Source organism: Lipophrys pholis (genome assembly GCF_963383615.2).
Source record: "Lipophrys pholis genome assembly, chromosome: 1".
NCBI classification, from domain to species: Eukaryota; Metazoa; Chordata; class Actinopteri; order Blenniiformes; family Blenniidae; genus Lipophrys; species Lipophrys pholis.
Window position 1 is genome coordinate 9967080 of NC_137635.1, and position 14611 is coordinate 9981690.

General features: G+C 48.4%; 1 protein-coding gene across 1 annotated transcript in view; it reads right to left on the reverse strand.

The window, feature by feature from the left end:
- Positions 1-177: 177 nt before the first annotated feature.
- srcap (Snf2-related CREBBP activator protein) overlaps positions 178-14611 on the reverse strand; it is a 32641-nt gene continuing 18207 nt past the window's right edge. The window contains exons 21-32 of the mRNA XM_080478004.1: positions 12344-12502; positions 11901-12233; positions 11543-11715; positions 10957-11270; positions 10665-10867; positions 9664-9833; positions 9375-9571; positions 9111-9225; positions 8457-8582; positions 7624-7803; positions 7149-7232; positions 178-6869 (exon numbers count right to left, since the gene is read on the reverse strand). Of these exons, the coding sequence (XP_080334130.1) occupies positions 1560-6869; positions 7149-7232; positions 7624-7803; positions 8457-8582; positions 9111-9225; positions 9375-9571; positions 9664-9833; positions 10665-10867; positions 10957-11270; positions 11543-11715; positions 11901-12233; positions 12344-12502 (7364 nt within the window). The 3' untranslated portion in view covers positions 178-1559. The remainder of the gene's footprint in view (positions 6870-7148; positions 7233-7623; positions 7804-8456; positions 8583-9110; positions 9226-9374; positions 9572-9663; positions 9834-10664; positions 10868-10956; positions 11271-11542; positions 11716-11900; positions 12234-12343; positions 12503-14611) is intronic.

The window sequence follows — 14611 nt, forward strand, 5'->3', positions numbered from 1 at the left end:
ATAAACTAAAGGAAATATTTAGGTATCTAAAAAGTCATTGTGCTGCTCCAACCAAGTCGAGCTCAAATTTAAAATCACACTCAGAACAGACTGATCCTCGGTAATTTCTCAATTCTTTTCAGATTGAAGCGTCAATAAAAGTCTCACAAACCTTTAAAACAAAATGCAAACATCGGCTAATTTTTGGTCTTTTTATTCAACTGTAATCGTCTTTAGTTTTCAAGTAAAACAATGTGGAATTACAAGGGATCGAAAAGGAATGCAACAAATAAAAAGAGACAAATTTGAAAAAACAAAAACAAAAAAAAAAAAGTAGTAAGACCGTCACCGTGAACCACGCGTCCCCACCTTTGCTCACAACAAGTAAATCGACAATTTACAGTCATCTGGAACTGCACCAGTTATTTTATTCACAAGTTTTGTCCCAAGTGCATTTTCTCCATTGTTATTTTATTTGTACAAGAACAGAGAGCGACAATGTGATGATGGCAGGAAAAGATTTTAATTTTCAGGTTTTGAAAGAGGACAAAAGTAGTTTTTTTATTTTTTTATTTTATTTAATGTGTTTGGCTAGTTAGAGAAGATTAACACCCGGCTTCAGGTGCGTCACAAGGCAATCGGGTTCAAAACCATTTGGCCGACGAGGCACTCTAACACTTGTCGTCTTTCAGCAGGAACACTTGACGGAGGTGGACTTTAATGCAAATGACTGCCTGTAGAAAGATCCGGAGGGGGCAGAGGAGGATCTTCGAAATAAAAACTACTTGAATAGATAGCGGGAGCTATCAGGAACCAATCGATCGACTTTTTAAGCTGATGTACAATCGCGTCACTACACCACCAAAAAGCCGGCTGTGCAAATGTGAAGAAGGCTGATCTGAGACGAGTCCAATGAGGAGGAGGAGAAACGGGGGCCAAGCAAAGACAAGCTCCAGCATAGTGCAGCAAAGATCACATTGACAGATCTGTTCCCTTCCTCACACCCTGGAAGAAATCATAAAATATGCATAACTTATCAACTGACTACAAAAAAAAATGATAGTCAGGACCAAATTTCTCAAAACCAAGCTTTCTAAAACCGCCGACTTACAATACAACTGGTCACTCCAAGGTTTTTTTTGAACGTCACACAAATTACCGGGGGGGAAGGGGGGGGGTTGTTTAATCTCATCTTAACACGGAGGGTCCGAGTGTTCCAGTCTTTAATGGTTACAGTACGTAATGTCAACTAACTTTCACCTCTTGCAGTGGTGAGACTTTCCCACCGCACTGCCTCCTCGCCGCGCCACCGCAGCGACACTTTGTTTTTTTTCTATCAGTCCGGCGGCCCGAGCCTCCCCCAGCAGTCCGTCTGAGTGACGAGGGGACCGGGTCCAGTTAGAAAAAGGGGAGGGGCCTGCGGAGTGAGGGCGGTCCCTGGCTTGTGCGGTGCTCCGTTCCCTTGCGGTTCCTTAAGAGTGCAGACAAAGCAGCAACCACTGGGGGGCGCTGGCGTGCTGTCGCGTCGTACTCTGCAACACTCTTGCTTCAATTGTTTGTAAATCCCTTTGGCACTCTGGTCATGTTTTGTTGTGACGTTGGTGACTGGAGGAGGAGCGGGTGCTTGCTGCCGGTGACCGGGCCTGAACGGCCGCCAGCGCGGCGACGCTCCGCAGTACGCGGTCGGGCGTCCCCTCGTTCCCCGAGCCGCTGGTCACCGCCTCCTGCGGCAGCTTCTGGAACCTCCTGCTGTCCTTGCGGCTCTCCCTGTGTTGGCCCCGCTGGTCTCTCTTGGCCCGGTCCAGGCTGCGGTCCCGCTCGCTGCCGGAGGAGGCGGCGCGGGAGCGGGAGCTACGGCGCTCCGTGTTCTGGGAGCTGATGCTGTGTGTGCGCTGGCTGCTGTTGCTGCTGCTGCGACTCCGGCTGCTGCGACCGCCACAGTCGCCCTCGCCATCGCTGCTCATGCTGCTGCAGGCGCTGTGGCCCCGAGATGAAGACCGCCCTTCTGCCTCGCCATCCTTCGCCCCCGAAGACTTCCTGCTGCCCCGCTCCTTCTCCTCAGGCTTTGGCCTTTTGTACTCCGCCTCCAACGGTGGGACCAGAGAACCCGGGCACTGTCTGGTGGAGCGGGATGATGAGCGGCTCGTCTGATTGGGTGTTGAAGGTTTGCTGCTGCTGTTTTTATTGTTGTTAAGACTTACAGAGTTATTTTGGGGAGATGTGGGCACACCTTTGCTTTTAGGCTTTTGGTTTTTGTCTGTAGAGGATGCAGATTTGGCTCCAGAGTCTCTCCTTGTGGTATGACCTGGAGTGTCCACCCTGCCTTTCATTGCCAGGAGCTTGGCTGCTGCGTTGAGCGCCGAGCAACGTTTCCCCAGGACCTCTGGCTCAGGGGGCAGCGACTGCGTGCTGTTCATCTGGGCTTTTCCGTCTTGTGAAGGCTGCGACACGGCAGATTTTCGATTGATCCTGACAGAAGATGTGTCGCTGCCGGACTCTCCTCCCGTCGACGTGTTGGTGGTGTTTGATGTGCTTTTGTCAGAGCCACCTGCAGGTTTAGAAGCCTTCCTCTCCTTGGTGCCTTTGTCCTTCTCCTGGTCCTGCAGCCGGCGCTTGGCCGAACGAGTCAGTCGGTTCTCCTTTCGCGTCTCATCGCTCTCTGAGTCAGTGGAGGAAGAGGAGGACCTGGAGCGCCTCGCTGAACGGGAAGCCGAGGTGGTGGCCTCCTCACTGCCATCTGCTTTCTTATCCCCACTCTCTTCCTTCTCCTCCATTCCGGCCTCTGAGGTGACATCAGTTCGCTTTTTCTTGGCAGGAAGTCTGTTCTCGTAGGTCCTCTTATGGTGAGCGTGGCGAGTGAGTGTTGACGTCGAGCACCCAGATGATGGCGAGGAGGAGCGTGTTGAATCCTGACTACTCTGGCGACTGAGAGACCTTTTTGGCCGAGGAGGTTTCTGATCCTCGTTCGTTTTCTCTGCTGATTGTAGGCTTTGATCTTTCTGCAAAGTGGTTGCAACTTTTGTATCTCCTGCACCTTCTTCCTCCTTTTCTGCCTTGGACACTTTAGTTCCACATGAACTCTCCACCTTTCTCCTTTTAGGTTGAGACTTGCACACAATTTGCTTGTTGGCGTCTGTCTCTTTGCTAGAATTTGCTTCTGCATCCACTTCCATTTCGGAGTCACTTTTAGAGTTTTCAAGCATAGACTCTGCGGACTGCGTCTCCGAAGAAACACCAGAGGGTGCAGGTGCAGGAACACCAGTGGATCCAGGGCTTCGTACTTGGACTGTGGTGGTTTGTGTGGTGGAAACAGGAGGAGTCGTGGTAGTCACTGCAGTTATGGAAGCTGCGGTACAGGTGGTAGTTGTCGTAGAATTTCTGTTTTCATCTGCAGCAGACTTTTCTCCGGATGGCATTTTAGGTGTGGAAACTATTTGTGGTGCTCCAGTAGAAGTTGTCAAAGGGGTCTTGGCAGATTTTTCTTCAGGTGTTGCCATCAGGGGGGAACCAGAGGTATCTAGTTCAGAAGGACTTGTTACACTGACTGCTTCTGTTTGGGGCAACAACGTTACTGCAATTGTGTTTGCCTCAGAAGAAGTAAGGACAATTGTACTCGGTGCAGATACAATTGTAATGGGGGCAGATACAGATGTACTCGGGGCAGATACAAATGTAGTGGGGGCAGATACAGATGTACTCGGGGCAGGGACAGATGTAGTGGGGGCAGATACAGATGTACTCAGGGCAGGGACAGATGTGGTGGGGGCAGATACAGATGTACTCGGGTCAGGGGCAGATGTGGTGGGGGCAGATACAGATGTACAGGGGGCAGGGGCAGATGTGGTGGGGGCAGATACAGATGTACAGGGGGCAGGGACAGATGTGGTGGGGGCAGATACAGATGTACTCGGGGCAGGGACAGATGTGGTGGGGGTGGCAGAGCAGATTGGAAGAGGTGGTGCAGCACCAGATTTAAGAGGCTCTTCAGTTGACTGATTCAGTGCAGGTGCTTCAGTTGCTAATGGTGTGGTTAGGGTTTTGGTATCGGTCACATTAGGCTTTGCCTTGGCGGGCAAAGATGGTTCTGCATTTACATTTGTAACCGAAGAAGATGCAGATGGAAGTTTGGGCACGGTTGGGCTTGCATTTACTTGATTTGTTTGGACTGTTGGAGCTGCGAGCTTTGACGGACAAACTTGCACTGGTTTTGTTTGGGATGTTGAGACTGAAGGGGTTGTTTGGATTGTTTTTATTGTTGGGTTTGATGAACATGCTTGTGCTGGTTTTTCTTTCACTGATGTAATAGCTTGGGGAGCTTTTGTTGTTGCTTGGTTTGATGGACCAACGTGAATAGTTTTTATTGTTGCTGCTGGGTTTGATGGACAAGCTTGAGGAGTTTTGATAGTAGTTGTTGGGTTCAATTGACTAGTTTGAATAGCCTTTGCTGTAGTTGTTGGGTTTGATGGACATGCTTTAGGAGTTTTTACGGTTGTTGGGTTTGATGCAGTCGCTTGAGAAGTTTTTACTGTTGTTGGGTTTGATGGACTCGCTTGAGAAGGTTTAATGGTCGTCGTTGGGTTTGATTGATTAGTCTGCACTCTTTTGACAGTAGTTGGGTTTAATGGACTCTGAGGAGTTTTTACTGTTGTTGGGTTTGATGGAATAGCTTGGGCAGTTTTTACTTGGTCTGTCAACTTCGTTGGATTGAGTTGGGCTGGTTTTACTTGAGTTGTCATCACTGAAGCTGAAGTTGAGGAGGTTGACTTTGGTGAAGTTGGGCTCAGGGAAGTTGAAGATACCTTGGGGATGGCATGAGTCGTGGTTGCAGCAGATGCCACAGAGGATTTTGTTGGGTCCTTAACAGCAGCAGTTTTAGTTGTGAGTGATTTCACTGTAGTGGTGACTGGTTTCAAAACTCCTGGAGCTGCAGCAGAAGTCCCTGTCAATGTCGCTTTAACAGCCACAGCAGATAGAGTGGTAGCAGCTGGTGGAGCAGCAGCGGTGGGTCTGGCAGAGTTAGAGTCTGGCCCCGTCGTTTTCACAGTCAGAGTTGAGGAGATTGGCTCGACAGCAGCTTCAGCAGCAGTGGTAACCACATAAGTTGGAGCGGTGGAAGAGACAACACTAGTGGATGGCGATGGAGAGGTGGTAGTGACTAGGACATTGGTACACGAGGACAGTGGGACAGAGGATGCAGAAGAAGTCTGTGCATCTTGAGCTGGACTGAGACTATGAGTGGAGGTAGGAACAGGAGGAAGTTCAAGTGTAGCTGGGGTCTGGACTGAAGAAACAGGTTTACAAGCTTCATCCGTCTTTATTACGAGTGCTTGATTGGGAGCAGCATTAGAATCCTCGGTCTTAGTGTCTGTTTCCTCTTTGGTTGACAGTGAGGTCGTATTTGTGTTGGCAGCAACGGGGGTTGGGGTCTCCAACGGGACTGACTGTGAGCTTAGTTCAAGTTTCGATATGGCAGACGCTTCAGAGTTTTGTCCTTCACCAGCAGCGTCTGACACTGTCACAGAGTCTTTGCGGGGACGACCCCTCTTACGTTTCGGGGAAAGAGGGGGGTTCTCTTCCTCGCTTGGCGAAGTGGGCATGGGGCTTATTGTGTTGTCAGACTCTGCTAATCTTGGGGGAGTCTTAGGGGGCCGGCCCCTTTTTCTTTTCAATGGTGTTGCAAGAGAATTTAAGCTGGACTCTGTGGAGATTAATGCCGTTTCTTTTCCAGGCACAGAATCTGTTTTCTTGGACTGGTTTCCTCCTCGTCCTCGTCCCAGAAGTTGCTGCTGCTGCTCTCCTAGCTGAGCCGCCATGCGTGATTCAGTTTCAAGCCTTCGTCGCACAGGGAGATTTCTCAGCACCGGCATGTCGGGAGACAGATGAGGTGGCGAGTACGGTGGATAGCTTCTGACAGGCTGTGGGATGACAGATGGACTCGGGGTGGGGTCCTGGTTCTGAGGGGATTTGGTAACAGTCGTTTTAGTTTTGCCGTCATTGCTCGGGGACGTGTTGTCTTTGTTGGGTTCGTCGGCGCTCTCTTCAGCTGCCGCCTCCTCTAAAGAGCCTCCAGTGCCGCTTCCCCGTCGTCGCCGCCTCCTTGGCTCCTTCTCCTCCACCACGGTGACTAGACGGCCTGGGAGCTTCCGCAGGACTTTGGCCGATGGAGAGTCTTCAACCAGGCCCCGCAGGACTTCGTCATCAGCTGACTGGCGTTTACGAGGTGATCTGGAGCTGGTGGAGGGGGGAGACATGGCACTGTGGTCTTTACCGTCGTCGTCTTTTGTCTGATGGTCCACTGGGCAGCTGGAGTCCAGTGAGGACTCCGAAATCTTCCTCTCGTTGCTCCCGTCCTTCTCCTCTCTCCCTGCTTTGGAGTTCTTGCTCTCAGTCTCTCCTACAGCTGGATGTTTCCCTGCAGGGGGCGAGGTGGTGGTAGGGGAAGGCACTGGACTGGGATGTGTCCGGGTTGGTTGAGTCCTGGTTTTGACCGTGTGGTGATCTCTGGCTGGCGACGACGCCTTTGAGGACTTGGCGTCTTGGAGCCTGGCTGAGGAGGAAGTTTTGGGGTGTGACGGGGTGGTAGACACAGCGCTGGTGTCTTTGGCAGCTCCTCGTCCTCTCAGACCGCGGAGTCTTTCAGGCACTTCTCTGGGGGTCGTGGGCTCCGGCTCGGTGTCGGGTGAGGCTCCACGGAGCCGCCCACTGGTCCTCGTGGAGGTGACCACCTTGTCTTTAGGTTTGCGGCCACGGCGGGAAGGAGGTGGTTGAGCCGGCTCTGCAGAGCTGGGCCTCAACAAGAAGTCGTCGTCATTGTCGTCAGATGAAGCGTGGAGCTTGAGGCCTTCCTCTTTGGCCTGATCGAGGCCTTTCCTCGCAGCCTCCACCTGCTCCTGAACACACACACACAGGCCAGGGTCAAACCTCTGCAGCTATGGATGCTGTTTTGTTTAACAGTGGGCAAACACTGATATTGTATGATATCTAGGTCCATAACAACAAAAACGTATTATTGGTTTGAAATCACTGAATCCAAAAACACTATTCTGGTCTATTGACTTAATAATGATCTACAGATTCATGAAAAAGAAGACATCAGTGATAAGTCACGTTTTCACACTGTCACAATGCTGTGCTGATAAGGCAAGTTTTAATAAAAATTGTCTCCTTACCTCTGCCTGCTTCAGTTCCTCTTTGCACACGTCCTCCAGTGAGGCTTCCAGGAAGTTCATGGCGTAGCGTTCAATGGGAGTGAGCTGCAAAAACAATACGCTGTGTTAATACACTAAAATGGATCTCTGCTGTTTTTAGTTCAACTCAGTTAAGTTTTGGGACTCGGTACAGTGCAGCAGGAGAAGAGAACACTATACTCGCATTCAGGTTCACTCTGCTGTGGTGTGAGTGTGTTGTCAAAGCAACTGCTCCAGGGAGCCCCAACTGTCTCACAGGTGTGTATAGTTGTGTAGTTTTATGAGCGAGACACTGTGTATTGTTCGAGGAGTGCGTGACATATGACCGAACATGAAGAGAAATGGCAACAATGGTCAAACCTGGAGTCAGCTGGAAACACCTGAATGATATGAGGCTAATATAAAGTGATGGTGGTTTCTCAGTGATACACTGAGTCAGAGCAGCTGCAGGACTCACCTGCTCCACCAAAGCGGCGATCTCCTGCTCAGCTTTGGAGAGCTCCTCCACTTCCTCCTGCTCGCCGCCGCCGTCGTCCAGTGGGATGTTCTCATTAAACTCCGCCAGCTCGGCCACTTGCTCTGCTTTGGCCTGCGAGGCCGCCACGATATCCTCCTCGTCTTCGGCGCGACACAGCGCCTGCAGCAGACAAAGCAAAACATCAACAACACTTTACATATCACGTTGAGATGTCACAACAGCTTTTAGATGATCAGTAGACATGGAACAGAGCTCTGAGCCCCATCTGGTCAATGTGGAACTGTCTATAGTTTTGATTGTATTCTGACATCAAATTAACAGCTTCTATCTTTGGCCATTTTTGTGAAATTCTTTGGAGGGACTTTGCATTTACTCGAGGTCCTGTAGCATTTCAGTTCCTCACCTCTGTTTGAGGTCAAACCTTAGCACAATTCATATCTCAAGACTTTGAACGTCGTCCCAAAAATATTCTCTCTATTAAGAGATTATGTGTATTTTTGTGTTTCTTTGGGGTTTTTATATGAACCCGCATTTTTGTCTGTTCATTTCAAATCAGCTTAAATCCCGTTTTGTTATTTCACATTTCTTTGTTTGGTTCATTTGAAGTTGTTAATATCCGATAATTTTTTTCCATTTTATATTATTTTCTCCATTTCTGGCCTTTTGCAGCTCTTTAAAGTCATTTTGCGTTACATTGGCTCTGTTCAGTTATGCTCCAATGCAGCATAACAGTCCAGCTCAAGCTGTTCAACAACAGTTTTGCTAGAGCCTAAATGTGGGCACTGGGTAGATGTTGAATATGAGTGTCTGACCTGCTCCAGGATGGTGGTGCTCTGTTTGTTGACACCTTCCTCCTCTTCGGCGTGAGGCAGCGACAGCTCCACTGCAGCTTCTCTCTTCTCGCCATCGTTCATGTCGAACAGCTCGCGGATGGTTTGCTGAGGAACAAAAACATAATTGCACCATTTTCACAACGAGACCAATAAACCACTGACCCATTACATCCAGTTTTGAAACACAACACATTTCACATTTAACGGCCAACAAGGGATCAAACCACAAGAGGCAATCTTATCACAATCACGCTTCAATGCTAGCATTAATAAAAAAGTGACTAAATATGGCAACTTCTGCATATTTTCTATAATAATTGTACATTGAAGAGCATTTAATGCATAATTACATCATTATGCTAAACATTAAAGCTAAAACTGGTGAAATATGCAATTTTGTGCTCAGTCTGGTGCTTTAATACATATTCTATAAAGTGAAAACTGACCTCACAGTATTGATATACTCTAAGAAAGCACTCTGGGCGCGATAATTCAATTTATGCCTGAGAAAGGGTTGAAACACGCACATTATTTAAAGATATAAATTGTTAAAATCCCAGTCATCTCACACTCACACCTTTGTTGTGTCTGGAAACTCCTGAAACAGGCCAAAAGAACTTAAGAGATAAATACCTGTTTGAAGAAGGCAGTGGTAAAGTTTCCTCCTTCGATCGCCATATCTCCCAGCATCCTCTTCTGGTTGGCTTTCTTCAAGATGTTCTCCTCCACTGTACGCTCACTGATCAGTCTGAGGAATAAACACGTAGTTGAAATCATCACAATTAAACTGGTTTCATCCAAAAAATTGCAATTTTGCAACTTAGAGTTGTAAATATATGAATAGAGTTTTAGGTGTAGACATTAAAATCCGCTTCAGTTTCTTAAAGATCAAACTACCTGTAAATATGGACGTCTCTGGTCTGTCCGATGCGGTGGCAGCGGTCCTGAGCCTGCGCATCCATGGTGGGATTCCAGTCGCTGTCATAGAACACCACGGTGTCGGCGCCGGTCAGATTGACACCAACGCCACCGCTGCGAGTGGACAGGATGAAGCAGAAGATCCGACGGTCGGCATTGAATCGCTCCATGAGAGCCTGCGGTGAGGAAAACACACAGGGGTGAACACTACTCCTCCTGTAACCACCTTCTCTGTGGTTGACGGGTAAATGCTGGCGGCAGCGGCAACCTGTCGCTGCTCCACACGCGTGCTGCCATCCAGACGGAGGTAGATGTGTCCGTGGTAGTTGAGGAACTGCTCCAGCACATCCAACATTCTGGTCATCTGAGTGAAGATCAGCACGCGGTGACCTCCACTCTTCAGCTTCCTCAGCAACGTGTGGAGAGTCTGAAGCTTCCCTGCACACCCATACACACAAATACACAATTATAGACAGTCACCACAGAGCAAAAATAATCTACAAGACGACAAAAACACAGTATGCAAGATAAAAAAAAAGAAAAAATAGAAAGAAAATCAATAGAGAGAAAGGAAGAATTGGACGGAATAAACCGAAGATAAAAAAGTAAGGGAGAAAAAAAGGAGGATATAAAGAAGAAATGCAAAACAAAAAGACATTACAAAGGAAGGAAGTACAAAAAAGAGAGACGAAAGCGAGAAATCGAGATACAAGGGTGATATTCAGGAAGAACAATTACAGAATTTAAAATTAAAGAAAAAAATTGGAAACCAGTAAATAAAAATAAAATTAAAGGAAACAGATAGGAGGACCATCCAAAAAAACGAGAAAAGGAAATTAAGAATTATAAAAATAAAAAAAAGGATGCAAGAAGGTAACCAAAATAAAGCAACAAAGCAGAAAGTTAAAGAACTGAAAAACAAAAGAAAATGGAAAGACGGTGAGGAAAGATGGGAAGAGGATTGAAGAGAAAAATGAATGACAGCAAAAAGAAGCAAGCAAGAAAGGACCCAAGGACCAACAAAATTGAAAAGGAAGCATTTAAAACGGGAATAATATGCAAGTATTAAAAAATAAGGCAAAATGAAGGACACCAACAAGGAAAAGGGGAGAAAGAAAAACAGAACAGAAGGTAAATGGAAGAATGAACAAGGAGAAGAAGTAAAAATGAAGGGTGAAAGACTGATGAAGACTGGAGCACGTGAGGATATTAAAGCAGAGTGAAATGAACAGTGGAAATGAAGGAAGACTGTTCCCTTCCCGGACTCACCGCAGTCGTACTGGATGAGCCGCAGGTCGGGGAACTGGGTCCTCATGTAACACTGGATCCGGTGGAGGCTGCTGGTGAGCGGCGTTGCCTCCGTGGCCAACATGGCGGAGAAGATGGCCTGCTTGTGGCTCAGAGACGGAGGAGGGTGGCAGCAGTGCATGGAGATGGGCGGGGCCTCCACAGGGGGGATGGCAAACGTGAACCTGCACAAGAGAGACAGAAGAAGAAGAAGCGTGAAGCCAGAGTCGAGACGTCAGTGATGAGTGTGTCCGTGAGGCCGGGGGTCATGTACCGGTCAATGACGTCAGCCAGCAGCTCCAGGCGTTCCTCCATGCTGTGGATGGCCTCTCTGACGGCCCCACTCTGCTGCCAGAAGTCGAACTTGTTCTGCATCTGCGCGAACAAACAGCTGCTGTGGCCCGAGCGGCCCCACTCCACCTCGGGCCGCAGGGGGGCCGGCGAAGGCCGAGAGCTGGGCAGGAAGGTCAGGAAGTCCAGAACCTCGCGGCCGTACGTCGGTCGGGCTCCACAGCGGCGCTCATTCACCCCGAAGATGAAGTCGAGCCGGCTCTCTCGCTGCTGCTTGAGGCTGTCGGAGAGCCACGACTGAGGAAGGAAAGAAGAAGAGCAGAGAGGAGAACAACTCTGTGAGACTGTCCAACAGATTCACGGCTAATTGAAGCTGCTGAAGGAAGAGAGTCACAACGTTTATTCCTTACTATCACTGTCTGAACTTTGAGTAGCAATTTTTCTGTGTGTGTGTGTGTGTGTGTGTGTGTGTGTGTGTGTGTGTGTGTGTGTGTGTGTGTGTCTACACAAGTCTAACACTAAAAAATGTTGGTGCTCAGTGGAGGAAAGAACAGAAACAACCGGGTTACCATGTGGAAAGGAGAGCGTGGAGGAGGACGAGGAACTCTCCTGGGAGGAGGGCAGACTTTCACTCCGACACTGGGCCTGGACTTCGGGGCGATGGCCGTTTGACTGCTGCCGCTGTCCCGCGGTGTTGATGAAGACTTTGACACAGACGAGGACGCTGTGACTGGAGTGGAAGCTGAGGAGAAAAGGGCAGAGAAGAAAGTTTAACTTGTGCCTGTGCCACAGACGGCCACAGAGTGGGAGATGGGACGGTGAGGAAGACAACATTTGTAAAAAGTAGTGGCAGTGACGTCCTAACTCAGCTCGGCTTCTCACACATGCCTGACAGAGGAAGAAGAAGTTGGAGCTAGTTCCTCTCACCTGGCTGCTCCACACTGGTCGCAGGAGGAGGCTGCACTACTTTGAGAACGGGGCGGGGGGGTTGGGGCTGGTTAGGGGTGGAACTGGGGTGTCTGGGAGGAGCTATGGTGTAGTGGACAGTGGCGGGCCCGGCGGTGCGCTGGGTGATCTGCAGGGGAGCGGTGGTCCTGATGGGGGTGGTGTTGGCGTGGGGGTGCAAGGAGGGGGAGGCCTGGGGGGTAACACGGGGGGAAGGGGCCACGGCCAGGGTGGGCACTGGCCCGCCCTCCTTGCCTGCTGCCTGACGCACAACGATCTTCACCACACCGGGGCTGCTCACTATAGCCGAGGGCACTGAAAATAAACACGCATACAAACTTCAGCAGCCTCCCTTTAGTGTTGTCTGTCAGTGTGTGTCGTCTTAACAATGTACGCTCAGCTTGAGGCGAAAAGACGTTTCTCACCCTGAGATGCGGCGTTGTGCGGCAGGCGGTTTGCATTAGGAGCCGTGGCAGAGGCGGTGTTAGCAGAATTTGTGTTGGCGGTGGTCTGGACCGTCACCTGTGCCGGCTGGCTGATGAGGTGATGCTGCACGCCGCTGGACACCAGGTGCATCACGTTACCTGCAGAGCAACAAGGCCAGAAAGCTATTAGTCCATCACCTTGGGAAAGAATATGTTGCTTATTTGATTGAAACTTTTAGAAGGAATCTCTTGTTTAAGCGGTTGAATTAAATAATTTCACTCAAAATTAGCATCTTCCAATGGGAGTAACTTAAAAGTTTAAAGAGGTTTAAAAGTATGTTTAAATATTTCTAGTTGGAGTTTGAATCAAGTTGTTTTAAAGAATCCCGAGGTTGGTTTCAGAGTCGTGTGGACAGAAGCTGTGTCCACGAGTCTTAAAGCTGTTTTTTGCTTGACGCACGGGCCTGACGTGCGGAACTTATGAAATGCAGAATCAATGAGAGATGGTGTGCCATTTATACTACATGCGGATCCCACTCCCAAACTGCAGGGGGCAGTGCACCGCAAACACACTTCCACCGCAGTATTAAAGGAGACATATCATGCTTTTAAATCCTTCCTTTTTACATATAAATCATACAGTTGTGGTCTATACAACGCGAAACTGCAATGCTTGGGTCTGAATTCCTCATTATTATAGCTCCACAGGCCCCTTTTCAACCCCTTTTCTGATGCGCTTCTGAGAGCAACTCGTTTTGGGGCGGTCTCTTCAAATGCAAATGAGACACTTCATACCCCGCCTCCTCTCCAGGTTGCAGAGGTCACACTCGGTTCAACGTCACCCTGTTCGGCCATCTTTGTAGTTTGATAGAACAGATACAATTATCTAGCGGCGCAGAAACTTTATATTCACACATTATTTACAAAATGTCAACAACGGAAGATTTGTCCATCCAGCCATACATGTTCGAGCCAGAGTCGGACCCGGCGGAGCGAGATGAAAATGACGATGATGCACCTTCAGAACAACGTCTTCATATGGATGTAACGCAATGGTGTGTTACTATATTTACACTAACTTCTCCATCCATGCCCACTACTACAATACTGCCTGTATTACAACGACTATTTAACACAGAAGTTACATTATAATCTAAAACGAGCACACAGCGCTAACATATGAAGACGGTGCAACTGCTAATGCTAACAAAACAATGACAGGGACGTCTTATCATCACACTTTTTAGCGTTATATACAGCTTACCGAAGTGCTCTGTTCGTCGTCTCCATAGATAGAAGGAACTGACCGCTCAATCAGACGAAGTCTTTCGGCAAATCCTTCTTTATACTGGCGGAGGTTGCTGAAGCAGTCGTCCTTAAAGTGATTCGCGCACACAAAAATGACCTTACCCACAGATGTGGGTACATTTCTGTGAAAAATAAAACTCAACCAGGCACTTCGAAAAGGTTCTGATGCTGGGAGACGGTGTAACGAAGCTTGTGGGTTACTACATCCAACAACCGAACATTTCGACTTATCCTCTCGTAACTTCGGTTGGACTACAAAATCGCAGCGAGAAACAAAAATGGCGGATTGCTCGAAACGTCGATGTCCTAATTTGGCAGTTCCGCTGAGAATACTGTGACGTCATTGTTCAAAAAACGTAATAGAGAATAGAAAAATCGAAACCGATCGCAAAATATGACCAAAACAGAATATAAAGATATCAACGGAGCACCTGAAGAGACTACTTTGAACTTTTCTGTACTTCTAAACACTCTAAATATACAACAACATGCATTTAAGGGCTAAAAAAGTGGATTTAGCATGATATGTCCCCTTTAAATTAGAGCAGAAGAAGTAGACTTCTTCTCTTCAACACCAGCAGGTGATCCTGCAAGTGGAGAGCGGAGCATGCAACTATTGTTTAGAATTAAATTTTCCTTCTGTTGAAGTCTGCTGCAACAAAATGGCATCCATGAGTCAAATCTTGTTTTTTCAGTGTGGATGTGCAGCTTTATGCTTTTTGTGTCTTTAGAACCAAGTATTCAGACCTCCTCCGCGTCAGCTCTGCCTTTTTTCCCCACACGTCTCCATCTGTGTATTCAAAAGAATTTGGAGGCTCACAGAGCGGTGGCGTGAACAGGGGGCCGTGGCGACTGAAATGACGTAATTTGGCCACACGGGGCCGTGGAGAGCTCGTGGAGCGTCAAGCATAAAACAGCCTTTAGTCAGACGTGACATCCCAACTATACTTGAAAGAGTTA